Source organism: Carlito syrichta, unplaced genomic scaffold (genome assembly GCF_000164805.1).
Source record: "Carlito syrichta isolate Samal-C Ts95f unplaced genomic scaffold, Tarsius_syrichta-2.0.1 Scaffold315407, whole genome shotgun sequence".
In the NCBI taxonomy this organism is placed as follows: Eukaryota; Metazoa; Chordata; class Mammalia; order Primates; family Tarsiidae; genus Carlito; species Carlito syrichta.
This window is the reverse complement of record NW_007259503.1, coordinates 1750589-1770893: the sequence shown is the minus strand read 5'-3', so window position 1 is coordinate 1770893 and position 20305 is coordinate 1750589. Positions and strand designations below refer to the sequence as shown.

The 20305-nt window shown below is 35.2% G+C and overlaps 1 protein-coding gene across 1 annotated transcript in view; it reads left to right on the top strand.

Annotated features, from left to right (window-relative positions):
• HMCN1 (hemicentin 1) overlaps positions 1 to 20305 on the top strand; it is a 467592-nt gene that overhangs the window by 395199 nt on the left and 52088 nt on the right. The window contains exons 72-83 of the mRNA XM_008072785.1: positions 2343 to 2484; positions 3516 to 3660; positions 4027 to 4154; positions 5077 to 5233; positions 6725 to 6846; positions 7046 to 7210; positions 8859 to 8966; positions 9409 to 9546; positions 9670 to 9804; positions 12335 to 12604; positions 15142 to 15332; positions 18982 to 19195. Coding sequence (XP_008070976.1) covers positions 2343 to 2484; positions 3516 to 3660; positions 4027 to 4154; positions 5077 to 5233; positions 6725 to 6846; positions 7046 to 7210; positions 8859 to 8966; positions 9409 to 9546; positions 9670 to 9804; positions 12335 to 12604; positions 15142 to 15332; positions 18982 to 19195 — 1915 coding nt within the window. The remainder of the gene's footprint in view (positions 1 to 2342; positions 2485 to 3515; positions 3661 to 4026; positions 4155 to 5076; positions 5234 to 6724; positions 6847 to 7045; positions 7211 to 8858; positions 8967 to 9408; positions 9547 to 9669; positions 9805 to 12334; positions 12605 to 15141; positions 15333 to 18981; positions 19196 to 20305) is intronic.

The window sequence follows — 20305 nt, the reverse complement described above, 5'->3', positions numbered from 1 at the left end:
ACCATGCTGTCCATTGAAGCTGAACTGGATAAAAAAAAATGTGGTACATATACACTATGGAATATTATGCAGCCATAAACAAGGACAAACATATGCGACTTCGCGGCAACTTGGATTTAGAGTCGATCCTACTCAGTGCTCTATCACAGAAACAAAGAACAGAGTACCATATGTTCTCACTCATAAGCTGACCTTGAAAAATTATCATAATACTATAAGAAAGAGATTGGCAGTAGTGGGAAACTGCCAGGGGAAGGGGGGGGGGTGGGATTAGCAGTTGAGGGAAACTGCCAGGGGATGGAGGGGCATACCTCATCAACATGGGTACCTGCATAATGAACATTTATATACTTAACCCCGAATTATACCCCACATCTTTAAAATAAAAGGAGGGTTGCATTTATACCCAACATGTGAAGAGGAAAGAAGTGCAGGTATGGGGCTGTGATTTTTCTCATTGGAACAGAAAGCAAAGTCTTCAGCTGAGAATGAGGTTGTGTTTGAGGAGAGAAGTCAAATTTGGAAGGATCACTAGTGGTAAATGGAAGAAAATTGTAATAAGACTGAATAAGTTAGTAAAACTTAAGATATTTATGGAAGAAGGACATTATAAAAATCATTCTGGGCCAACCATGGTGGTTCATGTCTATAATCACAGTGCTTCGGAAGGACTGCTTGAGGCCAGGAGTTCAATACCAGTCTGGGCAGTATATCGAGACCCTGTCTCTACCAAAAAAAATAATAATTAGCTGGACATGGTGGTGCGTGCCTGTAGTCCTACAGGAGGCTGAGGTGGGAAGATCACTTGAGCCCATGAATTTAAGGTTGCAGTGAGCTATGCTTTTGCCCCTACTCCAGCCTCAGTGACAGAGTGAGACTCTATCTCTTAAAAAAAAAATGATCTGAAAGTTTGTATCAGCCTAAAACTCTGCCATACAAGGGAGGGATTGGCAGTTGCGGGGCACTGCTGGGGGTGGTGGGGGAAGCAGGGTGTAACAACACAAAGAGTACCTGGTCTTATACCATAGGAAATGAGGGCCAGTTGGAGACCTAAACTTCACCTGCATGCAGTCTACTTGTGTAATTAATCCTTGCTGTACCTCACATATCTATAATAAAATAAAATTTAATAAAAAATAAAACTCTGCTACTCCCATATAAAACTTAAAAATTAAAATGTTCTACAGGACTTACCATATATATTTCTTATCAGAGATATCATAATTTTGTCACTAATAGCTATGAAAGGTCTAGAAAAAAATCTCACCAGAGGTATCATAATTTTGTCACTAATAGCCATGAAAGGCATAGAGAAAATATGTGAACTTTTAAAATGAGTGAGTCTGAACCACATATTTTAGTGTGAACAACTTTTTTTTCTTTAGAAATACATCTTTATTTTGGACAGAGCTTATAGGGTAAAGTAATATTATTTGGGCTATTCCTGGAATGCTTTCCTCTTAAGTCCGCCAGAGAATATCAATCTTTGATGTGATCTGGCATTTTTTATTAATTATGAACATCAAACATTATAATTAATACTAGAATTACTTGTTTACGTCTGTCTTCCCAATTAGACTTAATAGCAGAGATTAGGTTTCATTGTGCTATATTTTCATAATCCTTGGTCCCATGCCTGGACACAAAATAAACTCTTAACAAATATTTGTAGACTAAAATAGTTTATTTACTTATTCAAAAAATGTTAGAGGATAATGTTTTTCTCTAAGTTGACCAAAGTTAATTTATTGGTCAGGAAGCTTTAAAACTCTTGAGACTTCAAACCCAAACCAACTTCAAAGAATAAAAAAAGAAAACTTATTGACTACAATAATTGGTGAATTTAGGCTTTGAGCATTACAAAATCCAGAGGCTCTTAATTATGTAATGAAGCATTTGTGACCTTTATCTCAATCCCAACTCCACTTGGTTTGTCTTATATTCAGGGCAGCCTGTTCCCACATGATCAGACTGCCTCCAGGCTTATGTCATCCTCTCAACCCATGATTCTGGTAAAAAGAGCATACCTTTTCCCCAACACTTCTAGCAAAAGTCTGGAGGAGGACTCTGACAGGTCTGACTGAGTCACCTGTTCACTCTTGAATGGACCATTATGGCCAGAAAAACTGGGGACATAGCATGTGCCTCTGACTTAACTGCACTCATTGAAATAGTTCCCAGGGATTTTTTAGTATGTCATACTAAAACTATGCTGGGAAACAGACAAAGCATGTTGGCAGACAGCACCTTCACAGTTCACTGTAATTACTTGTGATGCTATAAGATAATATATTATTCTCTTTTCCTGACATTTTAATGTAAATCTTACTTGCTGATTTCAGGCAACGCCTCGAGTGCGAATCCTATCTGGAGGGAGATATTTGCAAATTAATAATGCAGACCTAAGTGACACAGCCAATTATACCTGTGTTGCCAGCAACATTGCAGGAAAGACCACAAGAGAATTTATTCTCACTGTAAATGGTAAGAAGAGTTATTCATTGTTTCACAATTTAAAAATTTAATTAAGGGCATTCAAAGATACTTTTTTTTTCATAAGCATATAAATGAAACCTTGTGGTCATCTTATTTATTCTGAAAAAGACAACATGTAGTACTTGTATTAGAACTATATTGTGATTTATCTCAATTTCTAAAAAATAACTAGAGGCATATTACTCTATCTTAGTAGATATATATCCAGTTGTTGTTGGTATGTCATGATATGTTGTGTCATTTGGATCAAAACCATTGAGGAAATCAATACATGAAATCACAGAATGACAAATGACCCACCGTTTAGTTCACTTTTACTGATGGTGACTTGAGGCTGTATATGTGCTAGATGGAGACTGCCATAGGACTACAACTTTCTTAAATATAATGTCTCAATACCAAAATGTGTCAAAATTCAGGAAGATAATATCGACTTTTCTCCCAAAACAGTCTCTTTTGATATCTGATATATAAAATTTAACAGGCTGTTGGGTGACCCACACAACTAGTAATCCTGATACTAAAATTAAAATTCAGACTTTCTATTCCCACATGAATTTGATGATTAATAAAATGCATGCTCTGAGACTTGCATAATTGACCACAGATGTGCTTTTTGGTACAACAGCCCACTTTCTGTTCTTTATTTAAAGTGAAGTTGTTCCAGTGTTAACATTCTCTGACCATTATTTGGCCAAAGAGAAATAAGAAATATCATCTTTAATTTGCATCAGACCCAAGATGATTTTTATTCAGGCCCCTTTCATAGAGAGCCAGATTTCATACACCATATCAGGGGTTTAAAATTTCCCTCCCCATCTATTTTTTATTTTTAAACACAAAGTATCTTGGGTAAAACTTCAGGAATTAAACCTCCATTCTATTTATCCTACCCCAGATTAGTGTAGACAAAGCTATACATTGTACTCAAAGCTCATCTTGTATTACATCTTCAGGGTCTTAGTTCAGGCTGTGCTATCTAGCATAACTCATTTTTTTTCATGTACATCTCTTGTTAGTTCCTCCAACCATAAAGGGCGGCCCCCAGAGTCTTGTCATTCTCTTAAATAAGTCAACTGTATTAGAATGCTTCACTGAAGGTGTGCCAACCCCAAGGATAACATGGAGAAAGGACGGAGCTGTTCTAACTGGAACTCATGCAAGGTAACAATTCGGGAAAAGAATGAAAAATCTTTAAGAATGGAAATACAAATTCTTAAATCTTTTTTCCAGTGCATTATCATGGTCTTGTTATGTTTAGAATTAGTCATTTCATCTTCCTCTGAAAATCAGAATTTAGTATTTTAAAAGTATAATTCCTAAGGTTTATGTCTACCTAATGATTATAATCCAAGACCACAAACCCACCTGCTATACACCTTTCACCAAGGGTATTGTAAAACATGTGTCATCTGAAACAGGAAGAAGACTGAACATGGATTTCACCAAGTCTTTAGAATTGCCCTCAGTCAAACTGTGAATAATTTTACAAGGCTGAGTCAGAGACTTCACTCGTAATTTTTCTTGCAGATACTCCATCTCGGAAAATGGATTTCTTCATATTCAGTCAGCACATGTCACTGACACTGGACGGTATTTGTGTATGGCTACCAATTCTGCTGGAACAGACCGCAGACGAATAGATTTGCAGGTCCATGGTAAATAGACCTTGATAAACAACATCCAGTATTTGTGTCAGATGCTGTTTTCTTCCTTCCTTCCTTCCTTCCTTCCTTCCTTCCTTCCTTCCTTCCTTCCTTCCCTTTTTTTCTCTATTTTCCTCCCCCCTCCATCCCTCCTTTCCTCCCTCTCTCTCCCTCCCTTCATTCCTTCCTTCCTCCCTTCCTTCCTTCTCTCTTTTTTTATTTTTTGTTTTTTTAAGATACAGAGTCTCACTATATTGCCCAGGCTAGCCTGAGGTTCCTGGCCTCAAGCAATCCTGCCTCAGCCTGCCAAATAGCTGGGATTGCAGGTGTGCAACACCACACCTGACTTCAAGTTCTCTTTGATAGCTTAAACAAGTGAAGTCATGAAGACCTTGACATTGAAGACTATTTAAGCAAATTACATTATTTTATGAATAGTCAAGCACCACGTTCTCCTCTCTACAGTTAACATTATCACAGCACTATTTAAATTCATAGAGCCTTAGCCGGGCTCTGTGGCTCAACCTGTAATCTACTCGCTTTGGGAGGCTGAGATAAGTGGATTGCCTGAGCCCATGCGTTCGAGACCCGCCTGGGCAATTTGGCGAGACCTCATCTCTACAATAAATCAAAAATTAACCAGGAATGGTAGCGCGCACCTGTAATTCCAGCTACTTGGAAGGCTGAGGCGGAAGGATCGCCGGAGTCCAGCAGGTTGAGGCTGTGGCGACCGGGAGCGGCCACTGCACTCCAGTCTGGGTGACAGAGTGAGATTCCAACTCAAAAAAAAAAAAAAAAATTCACAGAGCCTTATTGTGTTCACAACTGTGAGACAAGTGAACAATGACTAATATCAGTTCAGCAGAAATGCTTCCAGTGGCATACTATTTGCTAAATGTGTTTTCTTCTTATTTATTTGGTGACATTGTTTTAGTTCCTCCATCTATTGCTCCGGGTCCTAACAACATAACTGTAACAATAAATGTTCAAACTACTCTGGCATGCGAGGCTGCTGGGATACCAAAACCATCAATCAGTTGGAGAAAAAATGGGCATCTTCTTAATGTGGATCAAAATCAGAATTCATACAGGTAAGTATAATTTAATTGAACTATCTCACCTAGTATTTAGAAACATTTGTTTAAAAGAATCAACATTTTAAGTCAATCGGGGCAGCAGCAACTATACAAAGTATGACAAATTATACAGAGAATATTGGTTTTTTTCTTAACATTGAATTCATTTTTCAGCCTAAAACCTTTTTCTTAATTATTGGTGCAACTTTTCCCTGCACAAATCCTACAATATTAGATTTCTATTCTACTTGATTTCTTTGGCATATTTATATCAAATTATGCATTTATCCTTTGCTTTTATAAAAGCAACTAGACTTTATGAGTATGTGCATATTATTCTAAGATAATTTATATATTTCTTCAGAAGGGAAATGATAGAATGGAAATAATCAAGAATAGAAATAATCAAGAATAGAAATGATCAAGAATTTTATAAAGGCAAAGGATAAATGAATAATTTGATGTAAAAGAAAAATTATTCTATAAAACTAAATATAAGCTTTAGTTGTAAAATAAAAATCAAATTTTATATATTGAAATACAATTTAGATATTTGTCAGCATGTGTGGGAAGAAAAAAGCATTTTCTCCAATTTTTTGCATTTTTCCAAATTTACTACCATAGTTCATAATATGACTATTTTTCAAAGGCTAAACTTTAAATCACTAATAATTTCTGATGCTTTAAGTGAGCATCACTTTTTAAAAAATCTCTCTTGAGCTAATAGATAGTTATCCTGTCAAATGATCTGTAACAGTACTAAGAAGAAATGTTTTCTTAGGTTCACTTTGACAAAAAAGTTTTATATTTCCTCATATATCCATTCTGAATGGATATATGAGGAAAAATAAAACTAAGGATGCTTCAGTTGAAGTTCTTTCATTTCTCTTTCTCTCTCATGCTTTTAATCTTTGACATTGAGAGTTCAGTGACTTTAAAGTTTGCACTATATGAAAAATGTGCTATTGCCTTGAATAATAAAGCATGTCAAATATGTTCTCATTAAATAAAATTATTTCTGTTATATCCATGCACAGTCCTAAGTAAGAAAATAGATATTTTAATTTATATTTACTTTAAATCATATATATATGATATATAGTAAACCTCCTAACCATTTAACGTGATCCAGATTGCTTTAGTTTTGAATACACACACACATACACACACACACACACACACACACACACACACACACGTATGTATGTTTATATATATAAACAAGGTTGATCGTGATATAAGCATTCCAAAAATGCAAGATTATCTCTTCAGACTATCCTTCCAACCAATTGCTTTCTGTAAATATCAAGTTTGAGGCTCTTAAACTACTGCCATATAAACTTACACTCTAATGCACAAAGTTTGCATCAGAGAAATGATGTTTATATTCACATGAGGGAATAGTTCTGCTTCTGTCCATTTACAACATGGTGCCATGTTGAAGCAACTGGAAAAATTTATGAAATCCTATATGTAGTTTCTCATGCTTTGAAATGTGTCTTCTAGGCTCTTGTCTTCAGGTTCACTCGTAATTATTTCCCCTTCTGTGGATGACACTGCAACCTATGAGTGTACTGTGACAAACGGTGCCGGAGAGGATAAGAGAACCATGGATCTCACTGTCCAAGGTAGAACTGGCTTAGCATGTGGATTGAAAGTTACTATAAGGCTGTCATTTCACCATTCCACTACTTCACAAGAGGGATTCTACTTACACCTACCTAACATTTACTTTCAGAGCAGAAGGAGGAAGATGTATGAAAAGTCTTTGGAAATCTGTAAGTCTGGAAATGTGTAGGTTTTCTTTCTTTCTTTTTGTTGTTTTAGTTCCACCTTCCATAGCTGATGAGCCTACAAACTTACTAGTGACCAAGCACACCCCAGCAGTGATTACCTGCACTGCTTCTGGAGTCCCATTTCCCTCAATTCACTGGACCAAAAATGGTATGAGACTGCTTCCCAGGGGAGATGGCTATAGAATTTTGTCCTCAGGTAAGACAAAGTTCAGTGATTTCACATCTATTAGTTGGATTAGTTATTAATTGGCAGCTACCTGGCCTTTTGTTGCACCAGACTAAAAGAATAAAATATGCCTATACTCCTAGACTCAAGCATCTGGGGAAATATTGTGATTAGAGTAGGAAGGAGAGCTAGAGACAGAGATAAAAAGAAGTCTGGGATAAAAATAACAAATAATATCTAAGACTGACCTGAATATAATATGTATGACCACTAGTATTTATGTCTATGTGTATATTTACTAAACCCAAGGTTTATCTAGTTACCTGTGAGTGAACCGCCCATCTTTCATCAGCCAAATAGAATGTCTATTTATTTATCAAACATTTAATACTAAAGACTAGCTATAAGATATATACTAAGTTTTCGAGACTATAAAAGACAGGGTTCTTGCTTTCAAGGCTTTTAAAATGGAGTAAGGAAGGCTGGGTGTTAAGTGTTATGAAGGAAAATTTTTGACAGTGATGATAACCATCATTTATGCAATTTATAGTACTGAGAAGAAAAAATGACCTAAATGAAAGTATAGGTGATTCATATTGGTGTTTCTGAAAATGTATCCTGTGCCAGAGGTACACTAGAGATAAACTAAATTAGCAACTAGACTTTATGAGTGTGTGCATATTATTCTAAAATAATTTGTATATTTCTTCAATGGAAGAAAAATAATAGGAGATTTCTTCTCAGGATGCAACTTAGCTTTCAAGGCAAAGAATTTTGGCAATTTCAGAAACTGTATTGATTGGCACCAATTCAGATATAAAATATAAATTAATATATAATCATGTAATATATAGTAATGTATTATATATCAATGTAATATATATTGACTATATAATAATACATGTTTTTAATCACAAATTACTGAGCCAAGTAAATGGTTTGAAACCTTCTAAAAATGTTAAATAGAGTTACTCTAAGACGCAGCAACTCCATTTCTAGGTGTTTACCCAAGAGAAACGAAAACATATGTTTACCCAAAGGCTTGTATGCAAGTGTTCATATGCATAATTCACAGCAGTCAAAAAGTGAAACCAGTTCAAATGTCCATCAACTGATGAATAGATAGACAAAATGTGGTATATTCATGCAATGGAATTTTATTTGGCAGTAAAAGGGAACAAGATATTGACAGATGCTAACACAGATAAATCTCAAAACCATGTTCACAGTGAAAGAAGTCAGACACAAAAGATCACATACTGTGTGATTCTGTTCATATGAAGTATTCAAAAAGGCAGCTCTGCAGAGTCAAAAAGTAGATTAGTGGTGCCTAAGTTTGGGATTGGAGGTGGAAAAGGACTTTAAATGAGCACCAAATGATAGAAGTATTCTAAATTTGGATTGTGGTAGTGTTGCACAGTTTTGTAAATATATGAAAAACATGACATGTACATTTAAGCAAGTGACTCTTATAGTATATAGATTATGCCACAATAACACTGTTTGTAAGACTTTTAAAAGCACTGTGCCAGGCACTTCAGGAGATATAAATATGAATATAAGCCAAGTACCACTTTGCTAGGCTCAGAAAACATGCACACACAAAAATGAGAGAGACGTAATTTATTGAACTAGAAATATACAGATGCGCTATACATTAAAACTTTTTTCTTTTTAGGAGCAATTGAAATATTTGCCACACAATTAAACCAGGCTGGAAGATATACTTGTGTTGCCAGGAATGCAGCTGGTTCTGCACATCGACATGTGACCCTTCATGTTCAAGGTAAGAAAGGTTATTTACTCATTAAGAGTTTGCTGGGTTTTGAAGTTTTGTTTTATTGGGTTTCTTTAGTCATTTCTGAAAGGTGGTACAATCTACAGCTATAACCGCAGTCATATTTTAGAGATATGGAAGCCTGAAAGATATTTTTCAATAGACTAAAAAAGACACACGATAACAAACTACTCACAATCCCAAAATTATTTTTCTTGGATTTTTATTATCTGTCCCTGCTTCTAGTTTTCCAATGGAGTGCTTCTATTGGAAACTGGCTATCATGCAAGACTCAGAGAATGTAATATGGCCAATATTCACTTTTATCTTGGACAATCGAATCACTAATATTTTGGTATTATGAACTAGGGCATACTTAAACTCATCACTACAACAGAACATTTCTGATTAACTAGTGCTATTATTTCTTTCTGTTGAATGGTTTTTATAGAGCCTCCAGTGATTCAGCCTCAGCCAAGTGAACTAGATGTCATTCTAAACAATCCCGTCTTATTACCATGTGAAGCCTCAGGGACTCCTAGTCCTTTTATTACATGGCAAAAAGAAGGCATCAATGTTGTCACCTCAGGTACTTACTACTGTTTCGATCAAGACAATCATGGCACATTTAGTGTTTTATGATTCAGAAATCAGTTTGATTTTAAATGAAAATAAAAATTCTCTTTACTCTGCTTTTGTAACTGTGATGTAGGCAAAAGCCATGCAGTTCTTCCTGGTGGTGGCTTACAGATCTCCAGAGCTGTCCGAGAGGATGCTGGCAGTTACATGTGCATTGCCCAGAACCCAGCTGGTACAGCCTTGGGCAAAATCAAGTTAAACGTGCAAGGTACTTCAATAATTTATCTTTGTTTTCAATTCAAAGATGTTTTAATAGGTCTGATGTTCACTTAAAGAAAAACAAATCATAATTGCAATTAAACCAATTTTATGGGAAAAAATATTCTAAAGAGAAAGCAAGGTTTTTTTGTGTTTTCATGTTTAACTGATATTTTCTTGCATAATTTTCATATTTTGCATGCACTGCTTTTGTAAATAAGAAGTGACCTGGAAATAGATTTGAGCTACTGAATGAGTGAGCTGATTCTGAATTTCTTTACGGCATGATTTTACTATGGTGAATTAATGAATATTGTGCACTTTTGTGTGTATTATAAATGCAATTTCTTTATATTTTCCAATATTTATTCAACACTCATAACTAGAAATACACTGAACATCAAGACATGACCCTTCTCTTATGGTACTTAAACTCTAATGGAGAAGGAAAAACTGAAACTACCAAATAAATGACATAATGATAAATTCCAATTTTGCGATATAGAGGAAGAACAAAATACTGAGATGGAAAATAATAGACATAGGTGGAGACCACTTTAGATAAATGGCGGGATGTTACCCTTCTCTATGAGGGGTTAACATTTAAACTGGCACCTGAATTGATCAGCTTGTATAAGCAATGGACAGTGTGTCCAAAGGAGAGAGGACAGCATGTGCAGTGATCCCAAGGCAAGAAAGAGTGAGGAAAGAAAGTATGTCGGTGAGGCTAGATGGGTGAGCAAGCCGAAGGCCGGCAAAACATGAGAGAGATCTGAAAAGTAGACAGGGCCAGAGCTTGGCTGGCCCAAAGTACCGCAGGGAACTTAGATTTTATTCTCTGTGCAAAGGATGCTGTTGAAAGGGTTAGCCAGGACTCTGATTTGGTTTTAGGAAGACCTCTTTCACTGCTGTGTAGATTATGATCTAGAAAAAGAGAAAAACTAGAGCTGGAAGTACCATTACAGTCATCTAGGCAGGGTGTTAGAATCTGGGAGTAGAGACAGAAGCATAAATTGCTGGAGTGAATGAAAAAAGTGATGGATTTAAGATGTTTTTGGAGGTGCCATTACCAGGAGAACTGATGAACTGAGAGATCAAAAGAAGAATTAGTGATGGTGCCTGAGCTTCAGGCTTGAGCTAGTAAGAAGATGATAGTGCCATGTGGGAATGCAAGGGGAAGAACTGATTTCTGAAGAAGGAAATCATGAATTTTGTTTGGTCATATAGATGTGGGAAACTATTAGAAATCCTAGTGGAGATGTCAAGTAGAAAGTTGAATATGTATGAAGTTAGAGTTCATGGGAGAAATATAGTCTAAGATAAATAGTCATAAGTAATTAGTGTGCAATCACGAGACTGAATGAGATCACCTTAGGAAAAGAGAATGTAGATGGAAAAGGTTGCTAAGGATGAAGTCCCGGGAAATGCATTGTTTAATGGACTAAGAAAGGAGAGGATACTGGCAAAGAATACAAAAAGGGCAGAGGTGTCAGAGGAAAACTAGATGGAGGTTAGGAATGTGTTTCAAGAAGGGAGTAGACAGTTTCGTTGAATACAGTTGAGTCAAGTAGGATAAAGATTCAGAAGTAGTCATTGGTTTCAGCAATATAAAAGTCACAGAAAAGAACAGTTTGAGTTGGAGAAGTTTTTTTTCTTCATTAAGTGATTAAAATTATTGATTTGAGAGCAATGAAGGGACTAAGAAACAGATGAAACAACTAAAGGCATTTTAACATTCCAAAAGCAGCCACAGTTGATCACATGCTCCACAGGCATGAAATTCTGAATAGACTATTTCCTTGCAGATACAGTATGTATTGGTAAGCACAAATTCAACCAAATAATTTTGATCATTATAAATAGTCTTAATATAATTATTCATAATTATTTCATATGCCTTTTCATGGTGATGTGTTAAGACTTGGTAGACTATCCCGGCTAATAACTAAGTGGCAATCAGCCTACTGTAAACACCTGGAAAGGAAATCCTTACCACAAGCCGTTTTACAGGTTTTTGAAGAAGTGGGAAGAGTTTTACCTATATAATTATTTTCCACTATCTATTTATTTGTTCATTCAAATAATACCTTATTAAATATGGTGACTGCAGGTAAGACATTATGCTAAGCTCTTAGGAAATGCATGAGTAAAAGTATCTTTGAACAGTTGAATATTTTCCAAAACTTGAAGGGGTCTATTTTAGAAGTTTAAGTATCTAAAGTGAATCATGCCATTGCATGTATGTGAAAGAAAATACTTCTGTTGATACAGCCTAAATTTTCTGGATATGCAAACCCTCATGAGTATATGTCTATATCCCATTTTAAGTTGGTTATCACTTATATTTCAGCTAGAAACCTATTTTCTGAAATGGGATTAATAAATTTTGTTTCAATAAAGACAAAGTGTGATGCTCCTTTTTGATGAAGTCAGAATTTTGTTTCTTATCAATGTTACTTCACTTTGCCAGAGCAGTGCTGTAGTGTGTAGTTTTGTTCACTCATGCTTTTAAGATGAGGTTTGAACTTTGTGTCATTTAGTTCCTCCAGTCATTAGCCCTCATCCAAGGGAGTATGTTACTGCTGTGGACAAGCCCATCATGCTACCTTGTGAGGCCGATGGCCTCCCACCACCTGACATTACATGGCATAAAGATGGGCATGCGATTATGGAATCAATCCGCCAGCGCATCCTCAGCTCTGGTGCTCTGCAAATAGCATTTGCCCAGCAAGATGACGCTGGTCAGTACACCTGCATGGCAGCGAACGTGGCAGGATCGAGCAGCACAAGCACCAAACTCACGGTCCACGGTAAGTTGTTTAACATGAATTATTTCAGTGTGCTACATTGCCATGGCAAAGAAAAAAGACCACCAAGAGCAAATCTGATGGAAATCAAAACCATGTAAACTCAGTAACCTGAAGTGTGTGTGTGTGTGTGTGTGTGTGTGTGTGTGTTTACCACATGTGTGTAAGAAAAAGAGATTTTATTACTATTTCTAGGATAATTAATGTTTTACCTACACCCCTTCATATTGTGATTACTTGATTGTGAAGAGTTCATTTATTTGTGTCTTGTGACTCTTCTGCTTTACTTCTCAAGCTTTCAAGTCACCTTGGTTCAAAACTAATCACGATATGACCAACTTTAAAATAATGAGTCAAATAGATTTCTAATTTCCATTAGGTTCAAACTATATAAAGTAGCAAAATATTTACATTTTTATAACAGAAAAAATGTATTTTTCCTTTGTATTACGACAACTAACAAAATATCTAAAGATCAGAATTGAAATCTTTTAGTTTTTAATGTATATTTCACGACTAAAGATAGAATCCCTATTAATATTAGTAGTAGGAAACAATAGCAAATTAATCTTCTTCCAATTACTATTTTCAGAACTAACTCTTATTATAATGAGTAGCTTCTACCTGTTAATTTTTTTTTAATTTGTGCATGTTGTTTTTATTTTTCAAGTGTTTTGAATTTCTTACAACTTCATAGTTATGACAGTTTCAAGTGGAAACATTTTTGAATAATTAATTTAGTCAAAATTAAAAATCATCATCTGAGTTTCAAATAACTCCCCTGGTCTCAGTTAATACAGTTGAACTAATCAGTATACATCAAACCTTTGCCTTCAAATAAATAATACTTATTTTCAAGTATTTGCAGAAAATTTACCAAAATTGACCATATACTAAACAACAACACAGTTATTAATAAATTTTTAAAATGTGGACCACAGTTCCTGCACACAATGCAATAAACCTAGAAATTTGTTGTGAATTTTTAATGACAAAATACCAAACCCAGGTAACTTAAAGAAATGCTCTTCCAGCTAATGTGTAGGGCAAAGAATATGTTTTTATCTTCAGATCATTTATAAAATAATAAAAATAAGGGCACTACCTATCAAAATGCAGTGTGTGGTCAAAGCTGAAATCAATGATAAAGTTATAGCCATAGTTCTTTTATTTTGTAAAAGAACTGAAGTAAATGTACTAATGCTAAAACTTTGCAACTCCTAGCCAAGGAGAAATAGCAACCCAAAGAAAACCAGGATAGTGGTGTGTGCCTATAGTTCCAGCTACATGGAAGGCTGAGGTGAAAGTATCGCCTGAGACCAGCAGGTTGAGGCTGTGGTGGCTGCGAGCCATGAGGGTGCCACTGCACTCCAGCCTGGGTGACAGAGTGAGACTGACTCAAAAAAAAAAAAAAGAAGAAGAAAAACAAAAAGAAAACCAGGATAAAGGAGATAATGAAAACACAGCATAAACTAGTTAAAATAAATATTTAGTTTATGACAAATCATTCAGCAAAATAGATTTTTGTATTTTCCAAATCATACTGTTTATGCATGTAATTATTCATATGTTTGTATGTTTGCTCATAAAATCATTAAAAAGGATAAAAATAACTTGATTTAGTTGAACTAATTTAACTGAAAGCATATCTGATTGAAAATTTAACTGAAAGCAGTTAATTAAAGTTTATACAACAACTTTATTTTTCTTAAGACCAACTGTTGTCTGTCACGTTTTAATTTTCTTAAGATTGGTTCATTACTCATAGATATGTTTGAATAAATCCAAAAATCAGTGTTTGGGGAAAGGAATGTATTCTTACTTTTTGAGCCAAGAGATTCTTACTAATTTTTAAGTCTTTCCTTTAGAGGTAAATATCTTAGTTCTAAGTCCTCTAAGGTATTTTTTGGTATATTAAAAAACTCAGTTCATCTCTATATTGCCTAAATTTCAGTTTAAAAAAATCGACTCATGGGAACTGCACAGAATTATGAAAGCACTATAAAAATTCCCTCTGTCACAGTATAAAAACAGATTTAAATGTTTTGATCTGATTTACTTGCATTCATTTTAACATGTGAAATACTGCAATAAATATATATTTCACAGAACTTTGTAATATTTGATACCAGGTGAATGTTTTATGGTGTTTTCTAGTGACTATTATTAGTTCATCTTCTCAATATATCTATGAGACAAATTCAGCAGTTACACAATCACAGACAAATTTGGGGGTTTTGTTGGGTTTTTTTTGTTTGTTTTACTTTACTATAGTAAGCAGAAGAAACTCAAGTATGTAAAAGTCAGGAAGCCAGATAAAATCTAAATATTATTCAGTAAGTTCAAATCCATTAAAATTCTTGCTAGCATCACAAATATTGCTTTCATAGCAGCAAATCAGTCAATAACTTAATAGGTTTGTTTGATATTTTTAGCAAAATTACCCTCAAAAGAGTCTTTTGTGTATTAATTTTCAATGTGAATAAAAATATTATTGAAGTCAACTTCCTGGATTAATGTCTTTTTTAAACTCTTCGTAGTACCACCCAGGATCCAAAGTACAGAAGTACACTACATGGTCAATGAAAATTCACAAGCCATTCTTCCATGTGTGGCCGATGGAATCCCCACACCAGCAATTAACTGGAAAAAAGATAATGTTCTTTTAGCTAACTTACTAAGAAAATACACAGCTGAACCATATGGAGAACTAATTTTAGAAAATGTTGAGGTAAGTTTAATGAACATGAGCAGATATTTTAAAACAGATTGTAAATTTGCCCTCTTACTCTTAGTAATTTAGCTTGGAAATATATTCTTTCATAATTAAAAAATATATTCTTATAAATTCAGGTCACAAAATTAATTTTGCATATATTTCATTGTACAGCCCTTGAATGAGAACAGTAATTAGCAGATAGTAGGAATTCATAAAAACCCTCTTTCTGAAATTCGTATTTCTATTTTTGTGGAAATCTGTGTTTATCAGGAAAAACTGTAAGTTTCTGTACTATGTTCTTTGCTTATAACCTTGTATAGTAATGATAAGAAGAGAGGAGATGTAAAAATATCTGTTGTACTATTAAACACTAAAAGCAGTTTTATTCTTCTGGGGCTTTCAAATGACCCTTTCTAATAATTCACATAGAAACTAGGGTCTTAAAGATCTGTGCAAACTGAGGTTTGTGAGTACCATCCCAGTACAGGATAGTAACTAGCATGAGCATCTCCATTTTTCAGTTGTGACTCACTTGAAGAAGGATCTATGAATATGCACATCATGATAATTTTCAAAAGATTACCATGTGAGTTGACAGTATCCACACTTGGCACCAAATATCAGACATGCTTAAACTGTAAGTCAGTTTTGTAGTATTTGTGGATATTTTGTGCCTTCCCATAACTCTTCAAAATGTCTAGATTTCATTACAGATTTTGGAATTAAATTTGTACACATTATAATGATGAAATCGATCACATTTACTTTATAGTATAATGTTAACCAATTAGCTAGACTTCTGGGATTACCAGGTAAATAGTGCTAGTGACAAGTTATGTCATAAGGCTCTAACACAATTAAGTGTGCAGCAAAAATTGTATTTCTTCAAATCTAAGTTTATATCAGCGGTAAGTAAAAAGCATATACAGCCGAGTAAACGATAGCAGACCATCAGTGTCTAAATTGTATCCCAATTTTAGAGTCATTAAAAGTTTAAAATGTGAATTTTATAATTGATAAGATAAGGATACATCTTTTTAAGTTTATTTGTTTAAACTACTAAATATTTGTATTGCACACTAATCCCCATGTTCAGCAATGTTGGATTTGACCTCTCAATCTCTCTTCTAGATCTTAAGGAATTAAATGAGGAAGAAAAAAAAAAACACAGTTTGGAGTTTTAGTGAGACAGTGGTTCAAATACAGTAAAAGAGTACCAACAATGAAGTAGTTTATAAATACCAGATGAGAGACAAATGATATGTACAAATCTATTTATGAATGATAAGTACTATCCAGATTTTTAAATGCTTCACTTGCGTAAATACCTTGATTTTAAACCTAAGCGGTCACAACCTAAGGAAATCTGTACAGGCAATACAATTTATTCTCATGTGCCCTTTTAAAAAAGGCAATAGCATGCAATCAAATTGAGATTGTATCTATAATAAATGTTGTGATTTTTATATTGTATTTTCAATTATTGGTGCTCCAATGGAAAAAAATTTAAACTGTTTTTTTAAAATAAAAAAGTCTGTAATATATACCTTAATGCCTCAGGAACATTCAGTCATTAATTCAATAAATATTTATCGGGCATCTTCTCTGTGATTACCACTAGTTTAGGCAATGGGAATGCATCAGGGAACAAAAGAACAAAGTTCCTTGTTCTCATGGAGTTCATTTCTTGAGGAAGAAGATGATAAAAAATTTAAAATAATCAACTTATTATATATGCAATAAGTCATAAGAAAAAAGAGTGGAAGTCAACCCCTTCAGGTCCCTTCCCACTGTGGGAGCTTTTCTGTCCTCTCAATAAATCCTGCTTTCTCACAAAAAAAGAAAAAAGAGTGGTATGAAAAATAAAAGAGAGGCATACAAGGTAATCAAGAGTTAGAGCAGGGCCAGTTACAGTTTTAAGTAGGAAAGTCAGAGCATGTTCCTTTTGTGAAGGTAATATTTGAGCAAAACTTGAAAGAAGTATATTAGCTAAGCAAATATCTAGAGGAGGAACATACCTGGCAGAAAAATAGGTAGTGCACAGAACTTAAGGTGGGAAAATGCCTGATGTAATTGAGGAAACAGGTAGTCAGTGAAAGTAAAGAAGAAAGAAAAAAGGGAGAAGTCGGAGAACAATGGAGGCCAGATCATATAGGATCTTGTAGGTCATTGTGACAATTTTGCCTTTTACTCTGAATAAAAGTCAGAATCCCTTGCAGGTTTTGAGCAAGGGAGCAAGATTATCTGCCTTACATTTTTGAAGGATGTCATTGACTGTTGTGATGAGAATAGATGGCAGGGAGGCAAGGACGGAAGCAGGGAGACCTATTGGGAAGACCATCTGGAGGCAGATGGGAAATGATAGAACTCACTGCAGAATGTTAGCAAAAAAGAGGTAAGAAATTGTGGGATTCTGCATATGCTTTGAAGCTAACATTTCCTGATAGACTCAAATTAAGGTGTGAGAAAGAAAAAAAATAAAGATTGACTCAGATGTCTAGGACCAATGGCATGAAAAACTGGAAGGATAGAATAGCTATCAATGAGATGGTAAAGGCTACAAGTGGCACAGGAAAGGGCAAGGAGAAATTGGGAGTTCAGTTTGGGGCCAGAGTTTGAGATGTCTATTAGGAATTCAAGCAGAGAGTTGGAATGAGTGAATATAATTGGAGTTTGGAAGAAAGCTCTGGGCTGGAGATACTGGTATTCATCAACAAATGGATGGTATTTAAAGCTATAATACTGTGTGAGATCACCAAGAAATTGAGGACAGATAGAGAGAAAAAGAGGCTGAACCCGCTCACATGCCAACATTGAGATAATAATGTTGAGCGAAGTCAGCAAAAGAAGATGGAGAAGGAGCAACCAGTGAGGTAGGAGGGAAGCTAGGAGATGGTCATGACCTGGAAGCAAGTGATGACACGGTTTCAAAGAGAAGGGAATCATAATTGTGTCAGATGCAGCTAGCACGTCAAGCAGGATGAGGGATGAGAGCTGACCTTTGGATTTAGCAAGGGAAACTCCAGAATTGTAGGTAATAGTGCCCTTCCACTTGCCATTTCCTTTGAAGTTTTGTTGGTCTTTGGTACCATGTTATCCAGAGAGCCAACTGTACTGTCAAGATGCTGTCAGCCTTTGGGATGATTTGTTCTTTTTTTTTGAGTTGGAGTCTCACTCTGTCGCCCAGACTGGAGTGCAGTGGCTGCTCCCAGCCACCGCAGCCTCGCCTGCTGGCCTCCAGCGATCCTTCCGCCTCAGCCTTCCAAGTAGCCGGAATTACAGGCGCACGCTACCACACCTGGCTGATTTTTTTTGATTTATTGTAGAGATGAGGTCTCGCTGCCCAGGCGGGTCTCAAACCCGCGGGCTCAGGCAATCCACTCACCTCAGCCTCCCAAAGGCGCAGGATTACAGGCTGAGCCACCGAGCCCGGCCAATGATTTGTTCTTTATTTGTATGTTGCAGAGCAGCAGGACACTTGATGACTAGGAAACCTGAATCTGAAGTTTTCTGAAGTCTTACTACTAAAAAATGATTGCTGTAGTTCTGTGAATTATGTTACTTATCTTTAGATAAGCTTACTCCTTTGGGGACCTAGCTGCACAATTGTAGTATGAGATAAGATTATGAAATTGTAAGTGCTATGAATATTTTATTTTAGCTGGAAGATTCTGGCAGCTATACCTGCATTGCTAGCAATGCTGCAGGTGAAGATACACACACTGTCAGCCTGACTGTTCATGTTCTCCCCACTTTTACTGAACTTCCTGGAGATGTGTCATTAAATAAAGGAGAACAGCTACGATTAAGTTGTAAAGCAACCGGTATTCCACTGCCCAAATTAACATGGACCTTCAATAACAATATTATCCCAGGTTGGTGATTTAATTCCTAAGAAGTGAGTAAATGTACCCATGTAGAACTCTAACCCAAGATCTAGTTCCTATAGGTGTAGGAATTCATTGAAAAGTAACAAAGTAGGAATTGATTGCTTTAAATTCTATAAAATGTGTGCCCTTGCTTGGTTTTTACCCTCTGCTCAGTACATATGTTCTGTCTATTCTTTTAAAAGGATAAGTTGGTCACAGGATCATATCTTTCAGGTTATAAGTAGATTTTTTTGTCCTATAAATAATCACTGTACTCCATGAGAAGACAGTAATATATATATATATAGACACCTAAATGTATCCCACCTGGATGTTTCATCATTGATAAATGGGTCAAGGTGGATACTGTTGGAACTCGGAAGATTCACCTAATTTTACAGCGAAAAATTCTGCTTCTCACTGTATAAATCAACTTCTAATAGAATGCAGATCAATTTACATAGAAAATTTCTAGTCACCATGTGTACTATGTGTTAAGGTGGTGCCTAGAACCCAGGAGCACTCATTCCTGAAAGGACAAATATATACAGTTCTGTTAGACTTTGTCATCAGCATAAAGGCACTTTGAGTACTGAGAAATTGTCTTATTTAGTAAATGCTGAGAGTGTAGTACTTCAGAACTTACTAAATGTCTTACTACAAAAGTAAGTGATAAGCTTGAGGGTTTTTTTCTGTTGTAAAGCTTTATCCAAATGACTGGAATTTATCAACTATATTACATCAATAATAACAGCAGTACACTTCACTAAGGGAAAACAAAGACTAAAAAAATCTAATCAGTACTGTTTCCTAAAGGTGTAGTACTAATGTAGCTATTTAACCTTTAAAGCTTAATTTTCCACTTAAAGCTTAACTTATTCAGCAGTATACAGTTTTTTAAAATAACATGAGTGGGAAAAAGCATGCAAAGTAAACATAGATATTGACTGATTTAGTTAGAATTTTATTTAGTATTAGTTGTTTTAGCATTAGCATGTTAACCTTATATTCTACTCTAAATATTATAAATTTTATAAATGTTAATACTGTAATTTTTTAAAACATACCTTCATAAATATTTATGTCATCATCATTTATGATTCATAGAGAAATTTA